General features: G+C 47.8%; 1 protein-coding gene across 3 annotated transcripts; it reads left to right on the top strand.

The window, feature by feature from the left end:
• The first annotated feature begins 538 nt into the window (after positions 1-538).
• Positions 539-19439, top strand: LOC121956879 (integrin alpha-3-like). 3 transcript variants are annotated; one of them, XM_042505308.1, is made up of 29 exons: positions 539-654; positions 1576-1745; positions 3431-3558; positions 3794-3879; positions 4581-4717; positions 4794-4900; positions 5004-5096; positions 5507-5566; positions 5723-5876; positions 6140-6333; positions 6404-6492; positions 6575-6708; positions 6878-6955; positions 7068-7135; positions 8709-8845; positions 10461-10604; positions 10729-10826; positions 11534-11702; positions 12745-12831; positions 13838-13917; positions 14052-14129; positions 14266-14368; positions 14440-14616; positions 14839-14946; positions 15564-15674; positions 16424-16522; positions 16695-16820; positions 16972-17115; positions 17565-19439. In XM_042505308.1, exons 2-28 carry the CDS (start codon positions 1588-1590, stop codon positions 17080-17082), a joined length of 3114 nt encoding a protein of 1037 aa, XP_042361242.1. In that variant the 5' UTR covers positions 539-654; positions 1576-1587; the 3' UTR covers positions 17083-17115; positions 17565-19439. The 3 variants fall into 3 exon arrangements, with proteins under 3 accessions (XP_042361242.1, XP_042361241.1, XP_042361243.1); XM_042505307.1 differs by having other exon boundaries at positions 539-637; XM_042505309.1 differs by having other exon boundaries at positions 539-637; positions 12757-12831.
• The last annotated feature ends 2788 nt before the right edge of the window (positions 19440-22227 follow it).

Below are 22227 nucleotides of genomic sequence, written 5' to 3' on the forward strand. Positions count from 1 at the left end.
ACTTATCGCTTGTTTCTGAAAATCAGAAAAAAAGGAGAGAAACAGAGGAAGTCCCCACAAAGACAGGAAGCTGAGACTCTGTGTGTGTGCGTGTGTTCATGCGTGCGTGCGTGTGTGTCAGCAGTCAAAGTTCAGCCCTCATAATTTCAAACATTCACTTTCTCACACACACACACACACACACACACACACACACACACCACCCAGCTGTCTTAATGTGTGTGTGTGTGTGTGTGTGTGTGTGCAGAGAGCGAGACAATCAAGGTGCCCCCGCACGCCCAACATCCTGAATCCATTTATGGTGTCTCTGTGTGTGTCTCTGTGTATGTGTGTGTGTGTGTGTCTCTGTGTGTGTCTCTGTGTATGTGTGTGTGTGTGTGTGTGTGTGTGTGTGTGTGTATGTGTGTGTGTGTGTGTGTGTGTGTGTGTGTGTGTGGGCGGAGAGAGAGATGATTTCATTTCGGGGCGAGCGAGCTGCTGGAGAATGAGACTGAGCGAGGGGGCGGAGCTGAGCCCAGAGGAGCAGACGGAGGCTCAGCAGGCGGTCGGTCAGTCGGAGCTCAGCGGGAATCGAACCAGCGACCTGCTGAAAAACATTCAGCTCATCTTTGCTAAGGAGGAGGACGAGCTGCAGCTGGTGAGGGACAGAGACAGGTCGGACCGTCTTCTTCCTCTGTTCAGAAGGCAGAGTTCAGTTTGTGTGAATCTGGATCATGTTTCTTTACTGATGATGGTGATGTTTGATCAGGATCAGTTCTGACCAGGAACAGGTTGGATCAGGATCAGTTCTGACCAGGAACAGGTTGGATCAGAATCAGTTCTGAGCAGGATTATTTTGGATCAGGATCAGTTTGGATCAGGATCAGTTCGGCCGAGGATCAGTTTTGATCAGGATCAGTTCGGACCAGGATCAGTTTTGATCAGGATCAGTTCGGACCAGGATCAGTTTTGATCAGGATCAGTTCTGAAACATCATCGGTGAAAAGTGCTGAAAAAATGAAAAGCTGTTCTGCTGAACGACGGCTCAGAGTCTCATTAATATTCATCCTGATGCTTCTTTATTCACAGAAAGTTTGAATTTTCAAAACAACCAAAACTTTAAATAATCTACAGAAATATTCAAATACAAGTTCTTCACAGTTCAGCTCAGTTTGAAGTAAATTTACTTTAATCACTCAATTTTATTCAACATCAAACTTCAGTAGCCAAAACTCAGCAGCTCCGATTTTACATTTCATTTATTTCAACTTTCTCAGAGTCCACCTTTTGTCCTCGATGTCCTTAAAATCCACCCTTTGTTATTGGATGTCCTCAGAGTCCACCTTTTGTTATTGGACGTCCTCAGTATCCACCTTTTGTTATCGGATGTCTTCAGAGTCCACTTTTTGTCCTTGGACGTCCTCAGAGTGCACCTTTTGTTATTGTATGTCCTCAGAGTCCACTTTTTGTCTGTCCAGGATGTTAAATTGTGCGAGTGATGGTGTTATGCCATCAGGTCAGAGAGCTCAGCAGGTCTCACGACTGTCTGTCTGTCCTCACCTGTCTCATATGCTGTTGTTGTTGTCGTCCTCTCAGGTGTGTGTCTCTATGGCGACAGATGTGTGTGTGTTGCTGAGCGTGTGGGTCGGTGTGTGCTTGGCGTTCAACCTCGACACGTCGTTCCCAGTGCTGAAGACGGGCGGAGACGGAAGTCTGTTTGGATTGTCTGTGGCTCTGCACCAGGACCTGAAGACAGACACCTACCTGTGAGTACACACCTGTCTGTCTCCCTGTCTCTGTCTCCCTGTCTCTTTGTCTCTGTCTGTCTTCCTGTCTCTGTCCTCCTGTCTGTAAATAACACATTTTTAAACTCTGTTGATTCAGAGGAATTCTCTCCCTCCTCCAGTCGCTCGGTCAGCTGATCGGTCAGCTGATCGGTCGATGGTCTTGAAGTGTTAATGATGGGGTTTGAAATCTCCTGGAAACATCAGCTGCAGGAGAAGGAGGCCTTGAAGAGGTTCCAGGAGGAGGAGGTTTGAGGTTTTCTTAAGGAGATTCGTGATGTACTCAAAGAGAGAGTTCCAGGAGTCCTTGAGTAACTCTTTGGAGTCCTTGTAGAGACTCCAAGAGGCACTCTGGAAATTGAATGGGACCTTGAGAAAGTGGTAGGTTCCAGTAATCCATGAAGAGGTTCCAGGGGTCCTTGGGGAGTTTGTTGGAAGTTCTGGAAGTTTCTATGGGGCCTTGAGGCAGATTCAAGAGTCATCAGGAGGTCCTTGACATTGATCTAAAAGTCATAATGGAAGCTGTATGGGGTCCTTGAGGATGATCCAGGATGTGATAAGAAAGATGAAGGGTCCTTTAAAACCTCAGAGGATGTTCAAGGGGTCCTTGAAGTTAAAGTCCAGAGTGATGAAGTCACTCAGAGGTCACCAGCTGTCCGTCTCTGGGGTCTCCATGACGACCATGTCTTTATGTCCTTTAATGTGATTGGCTGCTAATGGACCCAACACACACACACACACACACACACACACACACACACACACACACACACACACACTCAGTCCAGGGGTCAGGAGGTCAATGTGTCCCGCCCTTCAGAAGCCTCTCCCTCTGTGATTGGTTGATCTGAAACATCTGGAACTGCTCAATAATGAACACCGCCCATTCTGCTCTCCTCCACCTCTGATTGGCCGAGCAGGGTTAGAGTGTCAGTGAGAGCCAATCAGATGCAGATTGGGGCGGGGCAGGCATTGAGGAGGTTCCAGGAGTCCTTGAGTGGTCCTTGAAGGCTCCCCTTCAGTGTGAAGGTGATGCTGCCGTTAGGTCACATGATGTCATGTCTGAGAGGAAGTTACAGCTCCAACCTTATCGCCACGGCAACACCAGCTGAGATCAGATCTGAGGTCAGAGGCCACACCTGCCTGTGTGTGCGTGTGTGTGAGTGTGTGAGTGTGTGTGTGTGTGTGTGTGTGTGAGTGAAAGGAAATGAAACTTAGAGAGCACCTCACACACACACACGTCTTTTTTCGAGATCTTGACCAAGTGTTTATGGTTTCTGTGAAAAGCTCATACTTTCTGCAGCGTTCACACGCAGTCTGAGCTGAGAGCTGCAGGTCAGACAAGGAGGTCAAATAGAAACTGAGACAGACGCTGCAGTGATGCTGGAGGACACACATGTCAGGGTGCACATGCATGTTTCAGGTTTTTCTGTTCATGGTGACCTGGAGAGACGATTACGGATTTATCAGCAGAATCAGGCGTTCACACGACTTTATGAGAACAGAAACCATCTGCACTTTTCTGCCTCTGAACGCACTCTCTGGAGCTCCAGGTCGTGGTATCGCTCTCTGCACACAACAGAGCCTCACCTTTCTCACCTGCTTCTATCTAACCTGTCACACCTGTCTCCTCAGTCTTACCTGTCTCACCTGTCTTGTCCTGGCAGGCTATTGGTTGGAGCTCCCAGGGAGAAGGCGGAGCCTAATGTTCCAGCTAATCGAACAGGAGGGGTGTACAGCTGCCCGATCACTGCTGACCAATCAGATTGCAGCAGGATGAAGCTCATAGACCCAGGTGAGACTCACAGGAAGTCTGTCAGAGACAATCATAATGTAACATCCTGACAGTCATAACTCAGGGCTGTGTCCTGTGATGTTATCTCTGTGGTGCATTATGGGTAGTCCCTTAGTGATAATGCTGTCTCCTGAGTGGGCTGTAAGCTGTGGTACCGGGACAACGGCCAATCAGATGAGCTCATTTTCACTCACACATATCCAGAGTGTGACTCGCCTGTTCTCTCCTGTTTCAGACCTGGACCTGTCTGAGGACCTAATTGAGGACATGTGGTTGGGCGTCTCAGTAGCCAGTCAGGGTCCACCGGGGGGGCGGGTCCTGGTGAGTCTCCTGTTTGAGTTTCTGAGATTTCATCGATCACACGCTGCAAATTTATCACCGAAAATAATCTTAATTTCTGATAATTAATGACTAATATAGGAGACAACAGGCCTACATTTTATTAATGACTAACGTAGGAGAAAACAGACGTCCTGTCCTCACTCTCACTGCTCTGTCCTGCTCTGTCCTTGCTGTCTCCGCTCTGTCCTGTTCTGTCCTCGCTGTCTCCGCTCTGTCCTCACTCTCACTGCTCTGTCCTGCTCTGTCCTCGTTGTCTCCGCTCTGTCCTCACTCTCACTGCTCTGTCCTGCTCTGTCCTCGTTGTCTCCGCTCTGTCCTCACTCTCACTGTTCTGTCCTCGCTGTCTCCGCTCTGTCCTCACTCTCACTGCTCTGTCCTCACTCTCACTGCTCTGTCCTGCTCTGTCCTCGCTGTCTCCGCTCTGTCCTCACTCTCACTGCTCTGTCCTGCTCTGTCCTCGCTGTCTCTGCTCTGTCCTGCTCTGTCCTCGCTGTCTCCGCTCTGTCCTCACTCTCACTGCTCTGTCCTCGCTGTCTCCGCTCTGTCCTGTTCTGTCCTTGCTGTCTCCGCTCTGTCCTCACTGTCTCCGCTCTGTCCTCACTCTCACTGCTCTGTCCTCACTCTCACTGCTCTGTCCTGCTCTGTCCTCGCTGTCTCCGCTCTGTCCTTGCTCTCTCCAGGCGTGCGGTCATCGCTTTATTAAACTCTACGGGGCGTTCAAACTGAGACACATGATTGGCCGCTGTTATCTCCGTGGAAACGACCTGCAGTACGATGAGACGGACCTGCACTGGCAGAAAACCGACCAGCCCTGCAGGTAGGTCACATGACACACATGACGCAGAGGTCAGGTGAGGTGCGCTGAGAGTAAAGCTGTGTTTGTGTGTGTTCAGTCACCTGGGTGATGTCAGCAGGGAGGTCATGTGTAACATGGGAGTTTCTGCCGCCATCACGCAGACTGAGGTCATCGTCGGATCACCTGGAAGCTACGAGTGGCAAGGTGAGCGCCTCCTCTGTCCGTCTGACGTCTCTTCTGCTCCCGTATAAAGGTGTGTCTCCGGTGTGTATCCCGTGTGTGTCTCGTGTGTGTGTGTGTGTTGTAGGAAACGTCCACATCTCCTGGATGAATCCAGACGTGACCTTTGACACCCAGAGGAGCTCCTTCCCCAACCTGCAGCGCCGAAACATTTACATCGGTAACCGTCCCTTTAAAACTCCTCCTCTTCATCACTCAGTGAACACCTGATGACATCACTGTCAACACGTGATGACATCACTGTGAACACGTGATGACATCACTCAGTGTGATGATGTCTCATTGTCTCTTATGTCTCTGACTTTTTGTCTCTTTGTCTCTGACAACTCTTTGTCTCTAATGTCACATTGTCTCTTTGTCTTTTTGTCTCATTTTCTCTTATGTGTCTTTGTCTCTGATGTCTTTTTGTCCCTTTGTCTCTGACAACTCTGTCTCTAATGTCTCATTGTCTCTTTGTCTCATTGTCTCTTATGTTTCTTTGTCTCTAATGTCTCTTTGTGTCATTGTCTCTTTGTGTCTTTGTCTCTGATGTCTCTTGTCTCTGATGTCTCTTTGTCTCTGATGTCTCAGGGTATTCGGTGACTCAGGCTCGTCGTCTTCTCTCTCAGGACGATGAAACCATAGTAACAGGTGATGGACTTCTTTTCTTTGATCCTCAGTGATCAACTGGACTGATCGATCGATTGATTGCTGTATTGGTGTATTGATTGCTGTATTGGTGTATTGATTGCTGTATTGGTGTATTGATTGCTGTATTGGTGTATTGATTGCTGTATTGATCTCCAGGAGCTCCTAAGGACAGTAAAGAGGACGCCCGCGGCTCGGTGCTGCTGGCGGTGAAACGCTCTGATAAACTGGTGACTCAGCAGACTCTGCGCGGCGAACAGATGGGTTCGTACTTCGGTAACGCCGTGGCAACCGCCGACCTCAACAATGACGGGTGAGCAAGGATTTACAGGTCACGTGACTTACACCGAGACTACTTCCTGTTTGTTTTCTGCTTTTTGTGTTGTGATGTTGTGAAATGAAACGCAGGAAACAGGAAGTCATCTCTGTCCTCGTATGGAAACGAAAATGTGATCATCCACGTGTGATTATGAACATGTGATTATCCACGTGTGATTATGAACATGTGATTATTCACGTGTGATTATGAACATGTGAGTATGAGCGTGTGCAGACTGGCTGTGTTTTGCTCTGCAGGTGGAGCGACCTGCTGGTCGGCGCTCCGTTTTACTTCCACCGCCAGCAGGAGGCGGGCGGTGCCGTGTATGTTTACATGAACGTAGGAGGCCGGTTTGACTCGGCGCCCAGCGTGGTGCTGAGAGGACCGGCTGGGTCGGCGTTTGGGATGGCCGTCACCGCCGCCGGAGACCTGAACCAAGATGGCTTCCAGGGTGAGACGCTGAGGATGAAGAGACGTCTCGGCACCAAAGAAGAAGAAGCTGACGGTTGTTTTTGTTTCAGACTTTGCAGTCGGAGCGCCGTTCCACGAAACAGGAAGTGTGATGATCTGGAGCGGCAGCAGCGAGGGGGTCTCCACAGAGCCCAGCCAGGTGAGACAGGAAACCAGCAGGTCAGTGTGAGCGTGCTCAGTAGGCAGGTCTCACCTGCGGCTCCTCCCCCTCCTCTCTGCAGGTGATCCACGGTGGCGCCATCTCTCGCGGGTTCAGGACCTTCGGCTACTCGCTGTCTGCAGGAATCGACGTGGACCGAAACAAATACCCGGACCTGCTGGTCGGCTCTCTGGACGACACCGTCGCTCTGCTCAGGTAACCACACACACCTGAGGTCACATGACACACACACACACGCTCACACACACTCACACACACACACTCGCACCTGCTGTCACATGACACACACACACACACCTGAGGTCACATGACACACACACCTTGTTGATTGATTGACTGATTGATTGATTGATTGTCTCCTTAGAGCTCGTCCAGTGCTTCACCTCAATAAAACCATCAGAGTTTCTCCGGACGTCGTCGACCCAAAAAGCTGCGACTTCTGGTGAGACTCACACCTGCTAACATGCTAACAGCTAACATGCTAGCATGCTGACTCACTCTGTGTGTGTGTGTGTGTGTGTGTGTGTGTGTGTGTGTGTGTGTGTGTGTGTCAGTGTGCAGGTGGAGGTGTGTTTCTCGTACCTGTTGAGCAGCGGTGAGCGGAGCGACAGAGACATCATCAGTGAGTTTGTTGTTTTTTCTAAAATTCAGTTTGAAACGCGATGAACGTCAGACTTCTGTCGTCATGACGATGATATAAAACGACGAGATCACATAAACGAGCCTCGTGAGTTTACATCACAACCTGAGGAGTGTTTTTAGACATTTTCAGGTCGTTTTTGCTCCACACAGAGAGACAGAGAGACAGCTTTCTGTCTGAGCTCATTTCAGACAAATTGAGCACGTTTCCTGTCACACACACACACACACACACACACACACACACACACACACACACACACAACCACACACACACACACACTCACACACACACACACACACTGCTGATTAGCTTCTGTGGCTAACATGACAGATGGAGTTTTATAAGGACATGATGCTAATGAGCCTGATCAATCACCATTAACCAGCTTCCTGTGTGTGTGTGTGTGTGTGTGTGTGTGTGTGTGTGTGTGCGTGTGCGTGCACGCGCGCGCATGTGCACTCTCAGCTAATTGACCTGATTGATTGACAGGACAGAGCTGTCAATTAACACCAGCTGTTAATCAACACACACACACACACACACACACACACACACACACACACACACACACACACACAGACACACACAAACACGTCGGCTGACATCATGCTGTGTCCTTGTGTGTCCTCATGTCCTTGTGTCCTTGTCTTCTGTGTGTTTCTGTGAATGATAAATCACATTACAGAAACTGATATTATTACATCTGAGACACACACACACACACACTCACACACTCTGTATTCCTCAGGGAGCTCTGTGTGTGTGCGTGTGTGTGTGTGTGTGTGTGTGTGTGTGTGTGTGTGTGCATGCATGTGTGTATATGTCCTGCTTCTGTCTCGTTAATGTGGCCAATCAGAGAGGAGGTCACACTGTTGCTATGACACCACACCTCCACACACACACACAGACAGACACACACAGACACACACACACACACACACACACACACACACACACACACACACACACACACAGACCTGTTGTGTCGTCAGTAAATATTATAAATGTGAATTATTGTTTATGTTCAGTTTAAGTTGATTTTTTCTGCAAACAGAGACGCGATGATAACGTGAGTTTCGTGTTTTAGTGACGGAGCGGCTCGTCAGCGCCCCAAAAAATTAATAAGAATAAAATCAAAACTCCAAAACACAGAAAGAATCAACTAACGTGTCGTTTATCACGTCAAAATACGGGAAAACTGTCAGTGACGCGTTCTGAAGCCTCGGACAGAAACACTTTTTGTCACATCCTGCTGTTTCTCTCAGACACTAACAAAAAAAAAGCCGATGTTTTATCACGAGACCTCCGAGTCGATGAAGTTCACCAAACAGGTCATCGGTGTCGTGTCACCACGTGTCCGTCAGCTCTGCTCTGACCTGAGGGTTTCATCTCTTTGTGTCGTTTTGCACTCGATGTGATTTGAAGCTGCTGCATCTCCATAAATCAAACTTGTAAAAATTCTGATGTTATTATTTTGTACCTAATTTATTTATTGTGTCTTACAATCAGAGAGCCACGTCTGTCTTTCACTGTCTCTTTGTCTGTCCTTCAGCCGTCCACTTCACCGTCACCGCCGACGTCACCAGCCTCAAGCCCCGCCTTCGTTTCCGTGACAACGGGCAGAGCGTGTACTCTGGTTACCTGTCGATGCCGAAGAAACGCTGTGAAAGCCTGAGAGTCGGACTGCTGGTGAGAACAGAACACAGCACAGTCAGCGCAACAAACTCTTAAAAAAACATGTTTTCTTTTATAAACTTTGGGTTTTTTTTTTTAACTTTTTGAGACTTTTTGAAAAATATTATAGATTTTTTATTATAGATTTTAAGTTCTTCAAAACTTTTTGGTGAATTTTTTGTGTTAAAAAAATGGCACAAAAAATCGTTTTCTTGAATTTTTGCAATGATTTTTAAACAATTTTGGTGATTTTTAAAAAAATTTAATTTAATTTTTTTTTTACACTTTAGGGGAATTTTTAAAAGAAAACATGCCTTACAAACCCATGGGCCCGCCAAAATAAAACCCATGGCCCCACCAGATGACATTATTTTCACATTATTTCCAAAGGTCCTTGAACACATCATGAGGGACAAACACTAAGGTCACAAAAAAAAATCCACGCCATGCTCTAATATATATATATATATATATATTATATATATATATATATCTAATATATATATATATATATATATATATATATATATATATATATAAGTAAATATAATGTTTGAACTGCACTGAGATATCTTTGAGGGTCAGTCTGAGAAAGTCTGTAATAAAACGTGAGAATAGATGCTGCCGTTAGCTCGGCGGTTCCTGCCAATAATAATCAGAATTAGGAACAGACTGACGTTGGATTTCTGGGTGGAACAACACCAACAACATGCGAGCGGAGCCGCAGAGTTTGATCAGAGTCTGAGACGTTCTGAGAGGAAGTCGTGCAGTTTGAGATAAGAAGCTTTAATCAGTCGGCTGCTGACAGACGTCACGTCCGGATCTCCAACGCTCAAGAAATGGTTCAACTGAAAACTTCAGCAGTCCTCAGACTGGGTCCTCAGGCTAATTCTTTAAACTCGTTCCTCAAACTGGTTCCTCAGACTGGTTCTTCAGACTGGTTCTTCAGACTGGGTCCTCAGGCTAATTCTTTAAACTCGTTCCTCAAACTGGTTCCTCAGACTGGTTCTTCAGACTGGTTCCTCAGACTGGTTCTTCAGACTGGTTCCTCAGACTGGTTCTTCAGACTGGTTCTTCAGACTGGTTCCTCAGACTGGTTCTTCAGACTGGTTCTTCAGACTGGTTCTTCAGACTAGTTCTTCAGACTGGTTCCTCAGACTGGTTCCTCAGACTGGTTCTTCAGACTAGTTCTTCAGACTGGTTCCTCAGTCTGGTTCCTCAGTCTGGTTCCTCAGTCTGGTTCTTCAGACTGGTTCTTCTGACTGGTTTTCTGGTGGATGTTGAGTTTTCAGTGTAATGATGTGAAGTTCTCTGTGTTCAGGCTTGTTCTGTTTGCAGCAGGTTCTGTTTGTGGTTCTGTGTGATGACATCAGGCCTCTGATGACCGGAAACTGTAAATCCTTACTTTAGGTTCGTGCTGGATGTTCTCCAGATCAGCACTCTGCTGTCAGAACCGTTCCTCAGGAGAACACTCAGGGTTTAGTCTCGTTCCTGTTCTGCTGAAGTGAAGTCATCGTCATTGTCACTCTGTCTGCGGTTCTCTGACCCCGATGAGCCGTCCTCAGAGGACCAGATCGGGTCCTTGAATGAAATCTGTCTTTTAGGTTCTGTTCTGTGTTTTGTTCTGCAGAGTTCGATCAGAGACAAAGTGGAACCTCTGGTGTTCTCCCTGAATGTCTCGCTGTATGAGAAGCTCCCCAAGAAGAGAAACGCAGTGCAGGACCTGAGACGCCTCCCCATACTGAGCCAGACACCCCGACCCGTCAGAACCCAGGTCAGAACCACACAGAACCAAGGTCAGGTCAGAACCCTTTAGAACCCAGGTCAGAACCTATCTGGTGAGAACCCAAGAGAAGTGGGACTTGACTGTGTGAATGTTGACTCTGTTGTTCCGTCAGATCCACATCCAGAAGGCCTGCGGTTCTGATAACCGATGCCACAGTAACCTGCAGATGACGGCCCAGTTCACAGATGAGAACCAGAACCCGTTCACCAGGTTAGAGAACGTCTCCCTGTTCTAAACTCATCATCCACTGATTGTTCATGTCGATCAGACTCGTTTGATTACTGAAGCTGCTGCTGCTTGGACTCGCCCTCAATGACTTGATGACTTGACTTAAATCTTCCCCTAAAGGACCTGGGACTTGACTTGAGACCAGACCTAATGGACTTGACTTCTTGACTTGACATGCTCTAGCTCTGACAGAACTTGACTGTTTAACCTTGGAACTGAGGACAGGGACTTGACTTGACACCTGACTTATGATTAACTTGGACTTAGTTAAGGGACTTGACCTATATTTGCCCTTTAAGACCTGAGAGTTGTCTTGGCCTCGACCTGAAGGACTTGAACTCTGGACTTGACATGCTCTAACTCTGAAGGACCTGACTGTTTGACTTAAGTCTTGGACCTGGTAACATGGGACTGGGACTTTACTTTGGATTTGACCCACCTTAAGGAATCTGAGGTTGAGACTGGAATCTGCCTCGTCCTCGAGTCTGGACCGGAGACTTGGACCAGAGACCATGACAGGTGGCTGCTGTTGTGATCAGGTGGGCGGGTGGAGTTTGTCCTCTGCAGGCCGCCGTAGCTCTGGACTAACATGACGTCAGTCTGATGCCGTCGTGTGTTTGTTGTGGGTTTTTTTTGGGTTTTTTTGTGCTTATTGTGTGTGTTGTTGTTTGTTGTGTTTGTGTCTCCAGGCGGGGGGGCAGTCAGCTGTTGCACTACAACAGCAGCATCACCCGGCTGTTTCTGGAGGTCAATGTCAGCAACACGCCGTCTCTGGGGCGACCAGCAGAGGACGCTCACAACGCCATTCTGAATATCAGCATCCCGCCGCCACTCGTTTACTCTGCAGTCCGGACCAAGGTTAGTGAGGCTGAAGGTCTTTGTCATCCCGCCATCGGCGAGACCTGATGGGGTTCACCCTGAAGTACTTAGGACTCGAGACTTTATTTAGCCTTTTTCTAAACCACTTGGGGCTGAACTCTGTACTCAAATCAAACTTGGGATTTTGATGTCTTATGCTCTGTGACACCTGATGAATACTAACAGGACAAAAATAATTCACACTGTCAATCCCTTTATTTTTATTGTCAAGGAGAAAATGGTAGGGGGGCCACCAGGGGCCCTATCAGGGGCCAGATTTGGGCCACGCGCCGTAGGTTGAGTGTCACTGTCTGAAAGGATCTGGGACTTGACTCTGTACTTGACATAATACTTGACTCAGACGTACCCAAAAAGGACTTTACTGATTTACACAGTGCTTCTCAAAGTCAAGGATGCCTCCTTGGTGGATCGGGTCCTTCCAGGTCGGTCCTCCAGAGACCAGGAGAGACTCGTCCTTCACACTCTGTGTGCCCCAAACGCTGTATTCAGACTTTCTCAATACATCTAATGCCCGCCTTCAATTTCAGTAAATTGTGCACAAAGAATTCTGGGTCGTCATGGCTGCTGAGGACACTTGAAATTCTTTGGGCGAAGGACTCGGTCCGCGGCAGCACTGGAAGAATCCTTGAAATCAAGTCAGTCCTCTGGTGGGATTCAGCGGTGCAGCCTCCTTGAAATTCAGCCATTCAAGGATTCGTTCTTTTCACTCTGAGAAGCAGCACGTGTCCGGGGCTCAGGAGGCGGAGCCAGTCCTCCACCAATCACAGGATCGCTGCTCCAGTCCTGACCTTCCACCCCTGTATGAGTGTCCGTGTGAACGCCGCAATACAAGTTCATCAACCGTTAACTGACTGACTGGAGGGTCTGGGACTGACTCAGACCTTAGACTGACCCGGACCTTAGACTGACCCGGACCTTAGACTGACCCAGACCTGGGACTGACCCAGACCTGGGACTGACTGGGACCTGGGACTGACTGGGACCTGTTCCTCCTTCAGTGGCTCCTGTGTTTGTGTTTCAGGGGCACTCGCAGGCGGCGGTGAAGTGTTCTGTTGAGGATGCCGTTCTCCTATGTGAGCTGGGGAACCCGTTCAGAAGCAGCCAGCAGGTAAGGAACCTTCTCACGGTAGAACAGTGCCGGTTCTCCGGTTCTCCGGCACTGTTCCTCCGCTCTGCTGTAAAAAGTGATGCAGCGTATCACACGTATGTTTCGTGACCACGAGCTGGTGAAGGTTGCGATCTGACCGTTGTGAGGCGGTCTCAGAGGCCGGTCGGTGAGGTGGATCTTCACTAAATGCACGACTTTCTTTTAGAGAACGATGTTCTCAACAAGGTTCCTACACCTTTTTACCAACGCATTTCTAGAACAAACATCCTCTGAAAAGACTATCGAGACTCCTCACTTCTTCTTTTTCATGGCCGATTTTTTATGATATTTTTGATGATTTGGCAATTTTATTTGTTTAAAGATGTTTTTTTTCCAAAAAAAAAAATTTAATTGTTTTTCTCTTCGATCATTTTTCTCTTTAAAAAAATTGCAATATTTTTTCTTTTTATTGTAACTTATTTTTCTTAAGAATTTGGGAATTAAAAAAAAAAATTTGGCTATTATTTTTTATCATTTACAAAATCCTGAAAATGTTGGCAATCATTTTTCTTTCAATTTTTAAGAGGAAATGCTGCAGTAAAAAATGAGCCTGTTTATCAGCCAGAAACTGTAAAGACAGAAATGATAATTGGAGTTTTCCAACGGTCCTTAAATAACAAACTCATGAGTTTATACAGGTTTCTGTAAAAAAAGAATCAGGATTTTTTAAAAAACTTTCCGGGTAGTTTTAGTTTTCCAACACTTTTCCAGGCCTGGAAATTGTTATATGCAAATTCCATGACTTTTCCAGGTTTTTCAGGACTGTATGAATGCTGCCTTAAGTTTGAGTCATTTTAAGGTTCATCGTCATGTCTCTTTTTCTCAAGGTAACGCAGAAACTCCAGGATAAGGACGTGACGTCATTCACTGGGTGCTGACTCTCGAGTCATACGAGTCATTGTGTGAGGACTCGTTGACTCGTACAGTATGTCCTCCTGCTGACCCTCCGTCTCTGTCTGTCCCTCAGGTTCAGGTGTTGATCATCTTTCAGCCATCTGAGGTCAGTTTGGACACCAGAGAGATTCAGAGTCTGCTGCAGCTGTCCACGTAGGACACACACACACACACACACACACACACACACACACACACACACACACACACACACACACAGAGCTGTGTACAGGTGTGCTGTTAGACAGGTGTTGGACAGGTTGAGCTGTGAGTCTCTGTGTCCTCAGGCTAAGCGAGCAGACGGATCTGTCCCCTGTCTCTGTGTCCATGTTGGTGGAGTATTTTCTGCAGACGTCTCTGACTCTGTAAGTAACAACCACACACACACACACACACACACACACACACACACACACACACACACACACGCACGCATATACACACATACACTCATGTTGACCTCTGACCCCTGATCTGATGACCTCACCTGTGTCCCCACAGAATTGAGCGTCCAGGCCCCACCACCTTCAGTGGTCATGTGACGGGCGAGTCGGCGATGAGGCGGACTGAGGACGTCGGTAGTCCGCTGCTCTTCACCCTGCAGGTTCGTCTGAGCTCCGTCTGCCTGACAGGAAGTTGGCCGTCCAGGTGTTCACTCACTTCCTGCTCCCACAGGTGCACGTCAACGGGAAGCCCCTGGGTCGCCTCGGCAACCTGCAGGTGGAGTTTGATTGGCCGAGGGAGGCGGCCAATGGGAAGTGGCTGCTGTACCTCACAGACATCCGAGTAAACGGCACGTCAGAGGCTCGCTGCGCTCCGCCCGGAAACATCCTCAACCCCCTCAACCTCACGGTAACTATGGCAATACCCCCTCACTACCTCACAGTAACTATGGCAACGTCAGCCTCATGACCTCAAGGTAACTATGGTAACGTTGTTGTTTCTTCTGAAATGTTTTCAAAGTGCTGTGACGTTAAATATTCCTGGAAATCAGATCAGTTCTGATAATTTGACGCACACATTAATACGTGTCAATGATGACAGCATCCTTACCGTCACCTCCTGTTTCCTCAGCTGTCAGAGGAGGAGAAGAGGAGGAGGAGGAGTCTGGAGGAGGAAGAGCAGAGAGAAAGGACACCTGTCCTCCACCTGCAGGGACAGAAGAAGATGTCCTACACTCTGGTACAAACGCTTTTAAGGACATTTGACAATTCAAACGTGCCCAGAGTGGTTACATTGCAGCGTGTTTGGGTGATTTTCTCTCATCACTGGACCAGTTTAAAAAAGTGTTTCCATCGTGACTGATGACACAAAAACGTGAGAAAAAAGCATTGAGGTTGTTTTCATGAGACAGATTTTCTATTCACAGTTTGGATTTGTGTGATTTGAGGGTTAATAAAAACCCGCCTGCTAACTCTCTGTCCATCTGTAAAAACGAGTCCAGCCCCGAAAAAAAGCAGCTTGATTCAGACGGCCGAGATTCAGTCTGAGACCAGAGGACACAGACGCTCAGAGGAAAGAGTCTCCACCGGACATTAGCTGACGTGTTGTCTGGTTTTGTGTCTGTCTCTGTGGGGACACTGAGACGGAGGACCTTGTTGAAAGTCAGGGCATGTTTTCAGAGAGATAGCAGTGTTAGAAAATAAGGACATTTAAAATGTGAGGACATTTAGCTGCTGTTTGAGACCAGATCCAGTGAGACTGCTGCTCCTCACGTGTGTGTGTGTGTGTGTGTGTGTGTGTGTGTGTGTGTGTGTGTGTGTGTGTGTGTGTGTGTGTGTGTGTGTGTGTGTGTGCAGGACTGTGTGCACGGGGCTCGCTGTGTGACCTTTGTGTGTCCGCTGATGGACATAACGAACTGGGCGACGGTGACAGTGGCAGCCAGACTCTGGAGCTCCACCCTGCTGGAGGTATGAACACCATCGACGTCTGATTTCCATTCTCATTTTTTAGCTGTGCAGCCGCTCTGCTGTCTGTCTCTCTGCCATCTTTCTCTCTGCCGTCTGTCTCTGCCGTCTGTCCCTCTGCCGTCTGTCCCTCTGCCGTCTGTCTCTCAGCTGTTTCCTGATAAACACTTCCTGGAGGCAGTAAGCTGTGATCAGCCGCCTGATCAGCTGCATGATCAGTTGTGTTCCTGTCTCTGCTGCCCTCTGTAGGCCTAAAATGAACCGCCTGCTTCTTGAAGCTGCAGTGCTGTGGTGCTGTGGTGCTGTGGTGCTGCAGTGCTGTGGTGCTGTGGTGCTGCGGTGCTGCGGTGCTATGGCGCTGCGGTGCTGCGGTGCTGTGGTGCTGCGGTGCTATGGCGCTGCAGTGCTGCGGTGCTGTGGTGCTGAGGTGCTGCGGTGCTGTGGTGCTGCGGTGCTGCGGTGCTATGGCGCTGCAGTGCTGCGGTGCTATGGTGCTGCGGCGCTGTGGTGCTGCAGCTGTAGTGTTCAGTCAGAACCAGGCAGTTATTTATATTCAGCTTTATTTGCAGTAATAAACATTTATACTTCATGTTATGGCAGTATGACTCTGTTCTCGGGGTCTTAAAATGGCAGGAATTTAAAACTTTTTTTTTTTTTATCATCTTGCTTTAAGATAACGTATACATAAGTGTAAAAAAAAAACTTAAACTTTTATTTACACGGATTCACTGTTATCTTCTCTCCTGTGTCAGGACTACAGCGATGCCAGGAGCGTGGTGGTTCGAGGCCGGGCGACTCTGAAGCTGCAGACTGACAAACCAACCATCAGCATGGAGCCTCACAGCGCAGAGGTACTGAGCAGCCTGCAGCGCCCCCCGCAGGCAGCAGCGCTCCTCACAGCCGCAGTCTGAACACACAGCATCGTGACAGATCTGTGCTTCATCCTCAGCAGGAGGAAGTCCCCATCAGGGTGTTTGTGGACTCCTGTGATGCCTCCTGATTCACTGTGCTCTCCCTCTGCAGATGGAGGTCCACATCTATCCGGATCGGGGGCAGCGGGTGGACTCCGGCGCCCCCCTGTGGATCATGGTGGTGTCTGTCCTGGCTGGAGTCCTCCTGCTGGCTGTGATCTGCCTGCTGCTCTGGAAGGTAAACTGTCCGAGGCGGTCCGCCAGATCGCTGCAGAAACCTGTGAACTTACCTTAGGTCAAAGTTTTAGGATCCGCTCTGAAGCAGTTTGTTATGTCTTCGTCACCTCCTGCTTGGTAAAGTGACGTTGTGTCGCCCCCCTACTGTTCAGTGCGGTTTCTTCAGGAGAGCTGCCACCAGAGAGATGTACCAGGCCAAGACCCAGAGAGCCCACATGAAGAGCCAGCCGTCCCAGAACCAGAGGCCGGACCAGGAGCTCTAAAGGCCGGGCAGACTGCTGCCCGAGAGCCCTGCTGTAAGGACTGGCTGCTGCCGGACTGCTGCTCAGCACGCTCCGACTGTCACTGTCTGACTGTCACCGTCTCTGACTGTATCTGTCCCCCACTGTCACTGTTACTGTCTGACTGTAACTGTCCCCCACTGTCACTGTAACTGTCTCCGTCTGTCACCGTCTCAGACTGTAACTGTAACTGACTGTTAACTGACTGTTTGCTGACTGTTTGCTGACTATTCTCCGACTGCTGCTGATTATTTGCGTTGTGTTTCCTCCGCTCTCAGACAGAGGGGGCGGGGCTTTCTTCCTTCCAGCTGTGGCTCCTGTGAATCTGATCGATCAGCTCGTCAATAACTCTTTCGATCTTCATGGATCGCTGTTTCTCTGCTAATGTCCATCTTTGTCTCAGTCTTCATATTAATTGTCGATTCTTCATTTTGGGTAACGAGCTTTCTGTCTTTTGTCTGCAGTGTGGTTTCTTTGTGCGTCGGAGGGCGTGGCGGGCCACGGCGCTCCACCAGGGGAGGATTGTGGGTAAAGACAAACAGCAGCAGCAAATGGACGCAGACGGTTTCCTGATCCGGGACGACGTCTGCTCGTCCAGAAACAGGAAGTCACCCAAACACTGGGTCACCTCCTGGACTGAGACGCCCTAAGAGAAATTAACAGTATCCATGGAAACACATCCTTAACTGGAACAACCCGGACCAAACTGGACCGTCACACCCTGAACCAGACCAAACCAGACCGGCACGTCCTGAACTGGACCAAACAGAACTGGCCCACGCTCTACAGGACCAAACCAGACCGTCACACCCTGAACTGGACCAAACCGGGCTGTCACTTCCTGAACTAGACCAAACTGGACTGTCACACCCTGATGTGGGCCAAACCAGACCGCCACACCCTGAACTGGACCAAACCGGACCGTCACGTCCTGAACTGGACCAAACAGAACTGGCCCGCGATGCACTGGACCAAACCAGACCATCACACCCTGAACTGGACCAACCTGGACTGTCACGCCTTGAACCAGACCAAACCAGACTGTCACACCCTGAACCGGACCAAACTAGACTGTTACACCCTGAACCGGACCAAACTAGACTGTTACACCCTGAAACGGACTAAACCGGACCGTCACGCTCTGAATTGGACCAAACCAAATGCCATGCGCTGAACCAGACCAAAACAAACTGTCACATCTTGAAACGGACCAAACCGGACTGTTGCGTCCTGACCCAGTCCAAACCAGACTGTCACACCTTGAACCGGACTAAACCGGGCTGTCACACCCTGAACTGGACCAAAACCTGCTGGACTGTGTGTCTGTGTGTGTGCTGTTGTGTGAAGTGGAGATTCGTGTTTATTTGAATGAAAATCCTAATTTTCAATAATGTAAAGTGATTTATGCTCATTCGGCCTCATGTAAGAAATTTTCTCTGATTTCTGCTCGTATCCAGAATTTGTTCTTATGTTGTTGGTATCTGCTGATTTTGGGATTCATCAACATTTTCTTCTTCTTTCTCTGCGCTCAGAGAAGATTTTACGATTTTGCTGCATCTGGAGTCGACTTCTCTGATATTCTTAGCTGAAAATTAAGAGAAATTTCAGAGAATGTTGCTGCATAAGGCCCAATGCGTTTATCTGTTTTTGGAATATTTAATTTTTATGTTTTTTCAATATCTGATTTGCTGTGTGAACTGCATTTCCCAGCATCCTCCTGGCCTCTGAGTGAGATCACATAGAAAGACAAACTTCTTGTTGTGATCCCATCTGTGTTTTCTCAGGCAGTGAAGAGGGTTAAATCAAAGGGTTAAATCATAAAAACATGTACTGATCATCACTATGAAGTTTAAAGTTGAAGGATTTAAAGTTGAAGGGCTAAATAGAGAAAAAGGTGAAATGCTCCTTTAAGAACCAAAGCAGAGGTCAGTGTCGACAGGTTTCATGTGTCAACGTGTTGTGACGATGTCGTGTTTCAGTGCTGCCTTCAAGGGCTCCTTGTAAACTTAGTAAAAATATTGATGTTGCTTTCAGGTCCTAAGGGTTCTTATAAGGAAAAATTGTTGTACATTTTGTTTTTCAGATTCAAAATAATCCGACCGACTTGAAGTTTCCTCACAAACACGTCTCTTCTTCTACAGAACTGTTTTTGAGTAAGTGTTTTTTTCTTTTTTTGCTACAACTTCTTATACAATTGTGATATTCTGACAGCACATGAAAGCAGCATCAGTTTGTGTATGTCACCTGTGCTCAGATTGTGTAGATATGGTTTGTCAGCAGTTTGTGTGTCAGTATGTTTTCTGTATGTTCTCTATATTACAGTCATGTTTTCAGGTTCAGTCTCTCTCTCTGTATGTCTAGGGCACCTAGCACAGGCAATACGCCAGTCACCATAGAAATCCGAATTGTCAAAAATCACCCCAAAATTTACGGTATAGTATGTCATCAAAAACTACCCAAAACGGCATGAAAACATGATAGTATAGCATGTTGTCAAAAATAACCCTGAAACGTCAAATTATAGTATGTCATCAAAATTGGCCCCAAATGGCACAAAAACGTCATAGTATAGTATATCGTAAAAAATGACCCCATAACCCCATAGTGCAGTGTCAACAAAAATGACCCCAAAATGTCATAGTATAGTATGTCGTCAAAAATGACCCCAAATGGCATAAAAGCATCAAAAATGACCCCAAGATTATAGACTCTGCACCCAAGTGCCTTCATAGCGATCTCTGGGGATTTTAACCATGTTACCCTGACAACTACCCTGCCCACTTTCAAACAGTTTTTAGAGTGTAAGACCAGAGGAAATAAAACACTGGATCTGCTGTATGCTAATGTCACAGAAGCATACAGCTCCATAGATCTCCCTCCCCTGGCAGATCAGATCACAGCCTGGTCCACCTCAAACCCCTTTATATCCCAGCAGTCCAGCGGCAGCCTGTTATCACCAGAACCGTCCGAATGTGGTCACGGGAGGCCGAGGAGACTCTACAGGACTGTCTTGAGGTGACTGACTGGGATGTTCTCTGTTCTACACATGGGGAGGATATAGATGGTCTTACAAACTGCATTACTGGTTATGTTAATTTTTGAATGGATAATACAATTCCTACCAAAACTGTGCGCTCTTTCCCCAATAATAAACCCTGGGCGACCAAAGACATCAAGGCTGCACTGAACAGGAAGAAGGCTGCAATCAGGAGTGGATACAAGGAGGAGATGAAGAGGGTGCAGGTTGACCTGAGGGAGGAGATCGAAGAGGGGAAGGAGTGTTACAGGAGGAAGCTTGAGCGCAAACTCCAACAGAGCAGCATGAGGGAGGTGCTGAGTGGTAAGAGAACCATCACTGGGCGTGGTAGGACGACCAACCAGGGGATGGAAGGAGACCGACATCAGGCCAATGAGTTGTTCTTTAACAGGTTTGATGATGCCCATCCTCCCCCAAACCTCTCCCACCACCTTTCACCTCCTCTCCCCTCCCCCTCCCCGGCACCCTCATCCCACCATCTCCGCCCAATAACTCTCCTGACTCCTGCCCATTCCTCTCAGCCCTCCTGCCCCCTTCGTCCCTCGTCCCACTCCCCACTCAGACAACCCTCCAGCCTCTCCAATCACCATCACCGCAGAGGATGTGAGAAAAGACTTCAGTCGCCTTCTTCCAGGAAAGGCTGACCCTGACTGCCTCAGCCTCGGAGTGCTGAAAGTTGAGCCTGGGCCAGATGATTGTCCCTGACCTTTGGAAAACTTCATGCCTGGTTCCTGTTCCCAAGAGTAAACACCCCAACACACACAGTGACTGCAGACCAGTGGCTTTGACTCCACGTGTCATGAAGTCAGTGGAGGGGCTCGTCTTGAGGCAGCTCCGTACGGTCGTCGAACCATCATTGGACCCCCTACAGTTCGCTTACCAGCCCCGTACTGGAGAAGAAGATGGCATCATCTTTCTGCTGCAAAGGGCTTATAGTCACCTGGAGGAGGCAGGCAGCACTGTGAGAGTCACGTTTGTTTGACTTTTCCAGTGCTTTTAACTCCGTAAAACCTGCCCTGCTCAGCAATCAGCTGCTGGACTTGCAGGTGGATGCTCCACTAGTGGTCTGGATTAACAAGTACCTCACAGGGCGACACAGTACGTGAGGCGGCAGAACACCGTGTCAGACACCACAGTGAGCAGCACGGGGGGACCACAGGGGACGGTTCTGTTTCCCTTCCTGTTCACACTCTAAACCTCAGACTTCAGATTCTGCTCACGGTCCGGCAGATGTTTTCAGACGACTCTGCCATCGGGGCTGCATCAGCAGGGGTCAGGAGGCTGAGTACAGAAGAGTGGCGGACAGGTTTGTGGAGTGGCGTTGACCAAACCACCTGCAGCTCAAAGTCACAAAGACGAAGGAGTTGGTGGAAGTTTAGGAAACAAACCCGTCTGAACTCGGTCACCTTCAATGGGTCAGACGTGGACATTATGGATGGGTACAAGTACCCGGGCGTCCATATAGACAATGAGCTGGACTGGACTAGAAAAGATAGAAAAGATGTGTAAGAAAAGTGAGAGCCCCCCCTGTATTTTCTGCAGCATTACTTTTTACTTTTAAACATAATATTGGACACTTTTTATTTGATTTTCACTTGTTTGATGCTCTGTTGTATTCTTTTTGCTACTGTATTTTTGGAGCAATCTGGAACAAGAATTTCCTTCGGGACTAATAAAGTTCTTAATCTTATCTTATCTTATCTTATCTTATCTTTTATTATCTTAAAATATCATAGTATACAGTATGTTGTCAAAAATGACCCCTAAACATTATAGTATAAAATGATGTCAAAGATGACTCCAAATCGTCATAGTCTGGTATGCATCAAAATCCGAATATTTTTATTGTAATTGTAAAAATGAATACAACAGAATTCTTTTGCACTGCTGAGCGGAGATCAATACAACAAAAAAGTGCATAAGATAAAATAGATAGTGAAAAAGAATAAATCGTTTAAAAACATATCGACATGCATAACCATACTTCCAATCAGTCACACATACATACACAGTACATTCATATACATAGTACTGCACACAGAATAAGGTTTTCCACGTGCCATATTATGGTGTTATATTGTCGGGTTTGA

The sequence above is a fragment of the Plectropomus leopardus genome, chromosome 17, assembly GCF_008729295.1.
Source record: "Plectropomus leopardus isolate mb chromosome 17, YSFRI_Pleo_2.0, whole genome shotgun sequence".
Lineage (NCBI taxonomy): Eukaryota > Metazoa > Chordata > Actinopteri > Perciformes > Serranidae > Plectropomus > Plectropomus leopardus.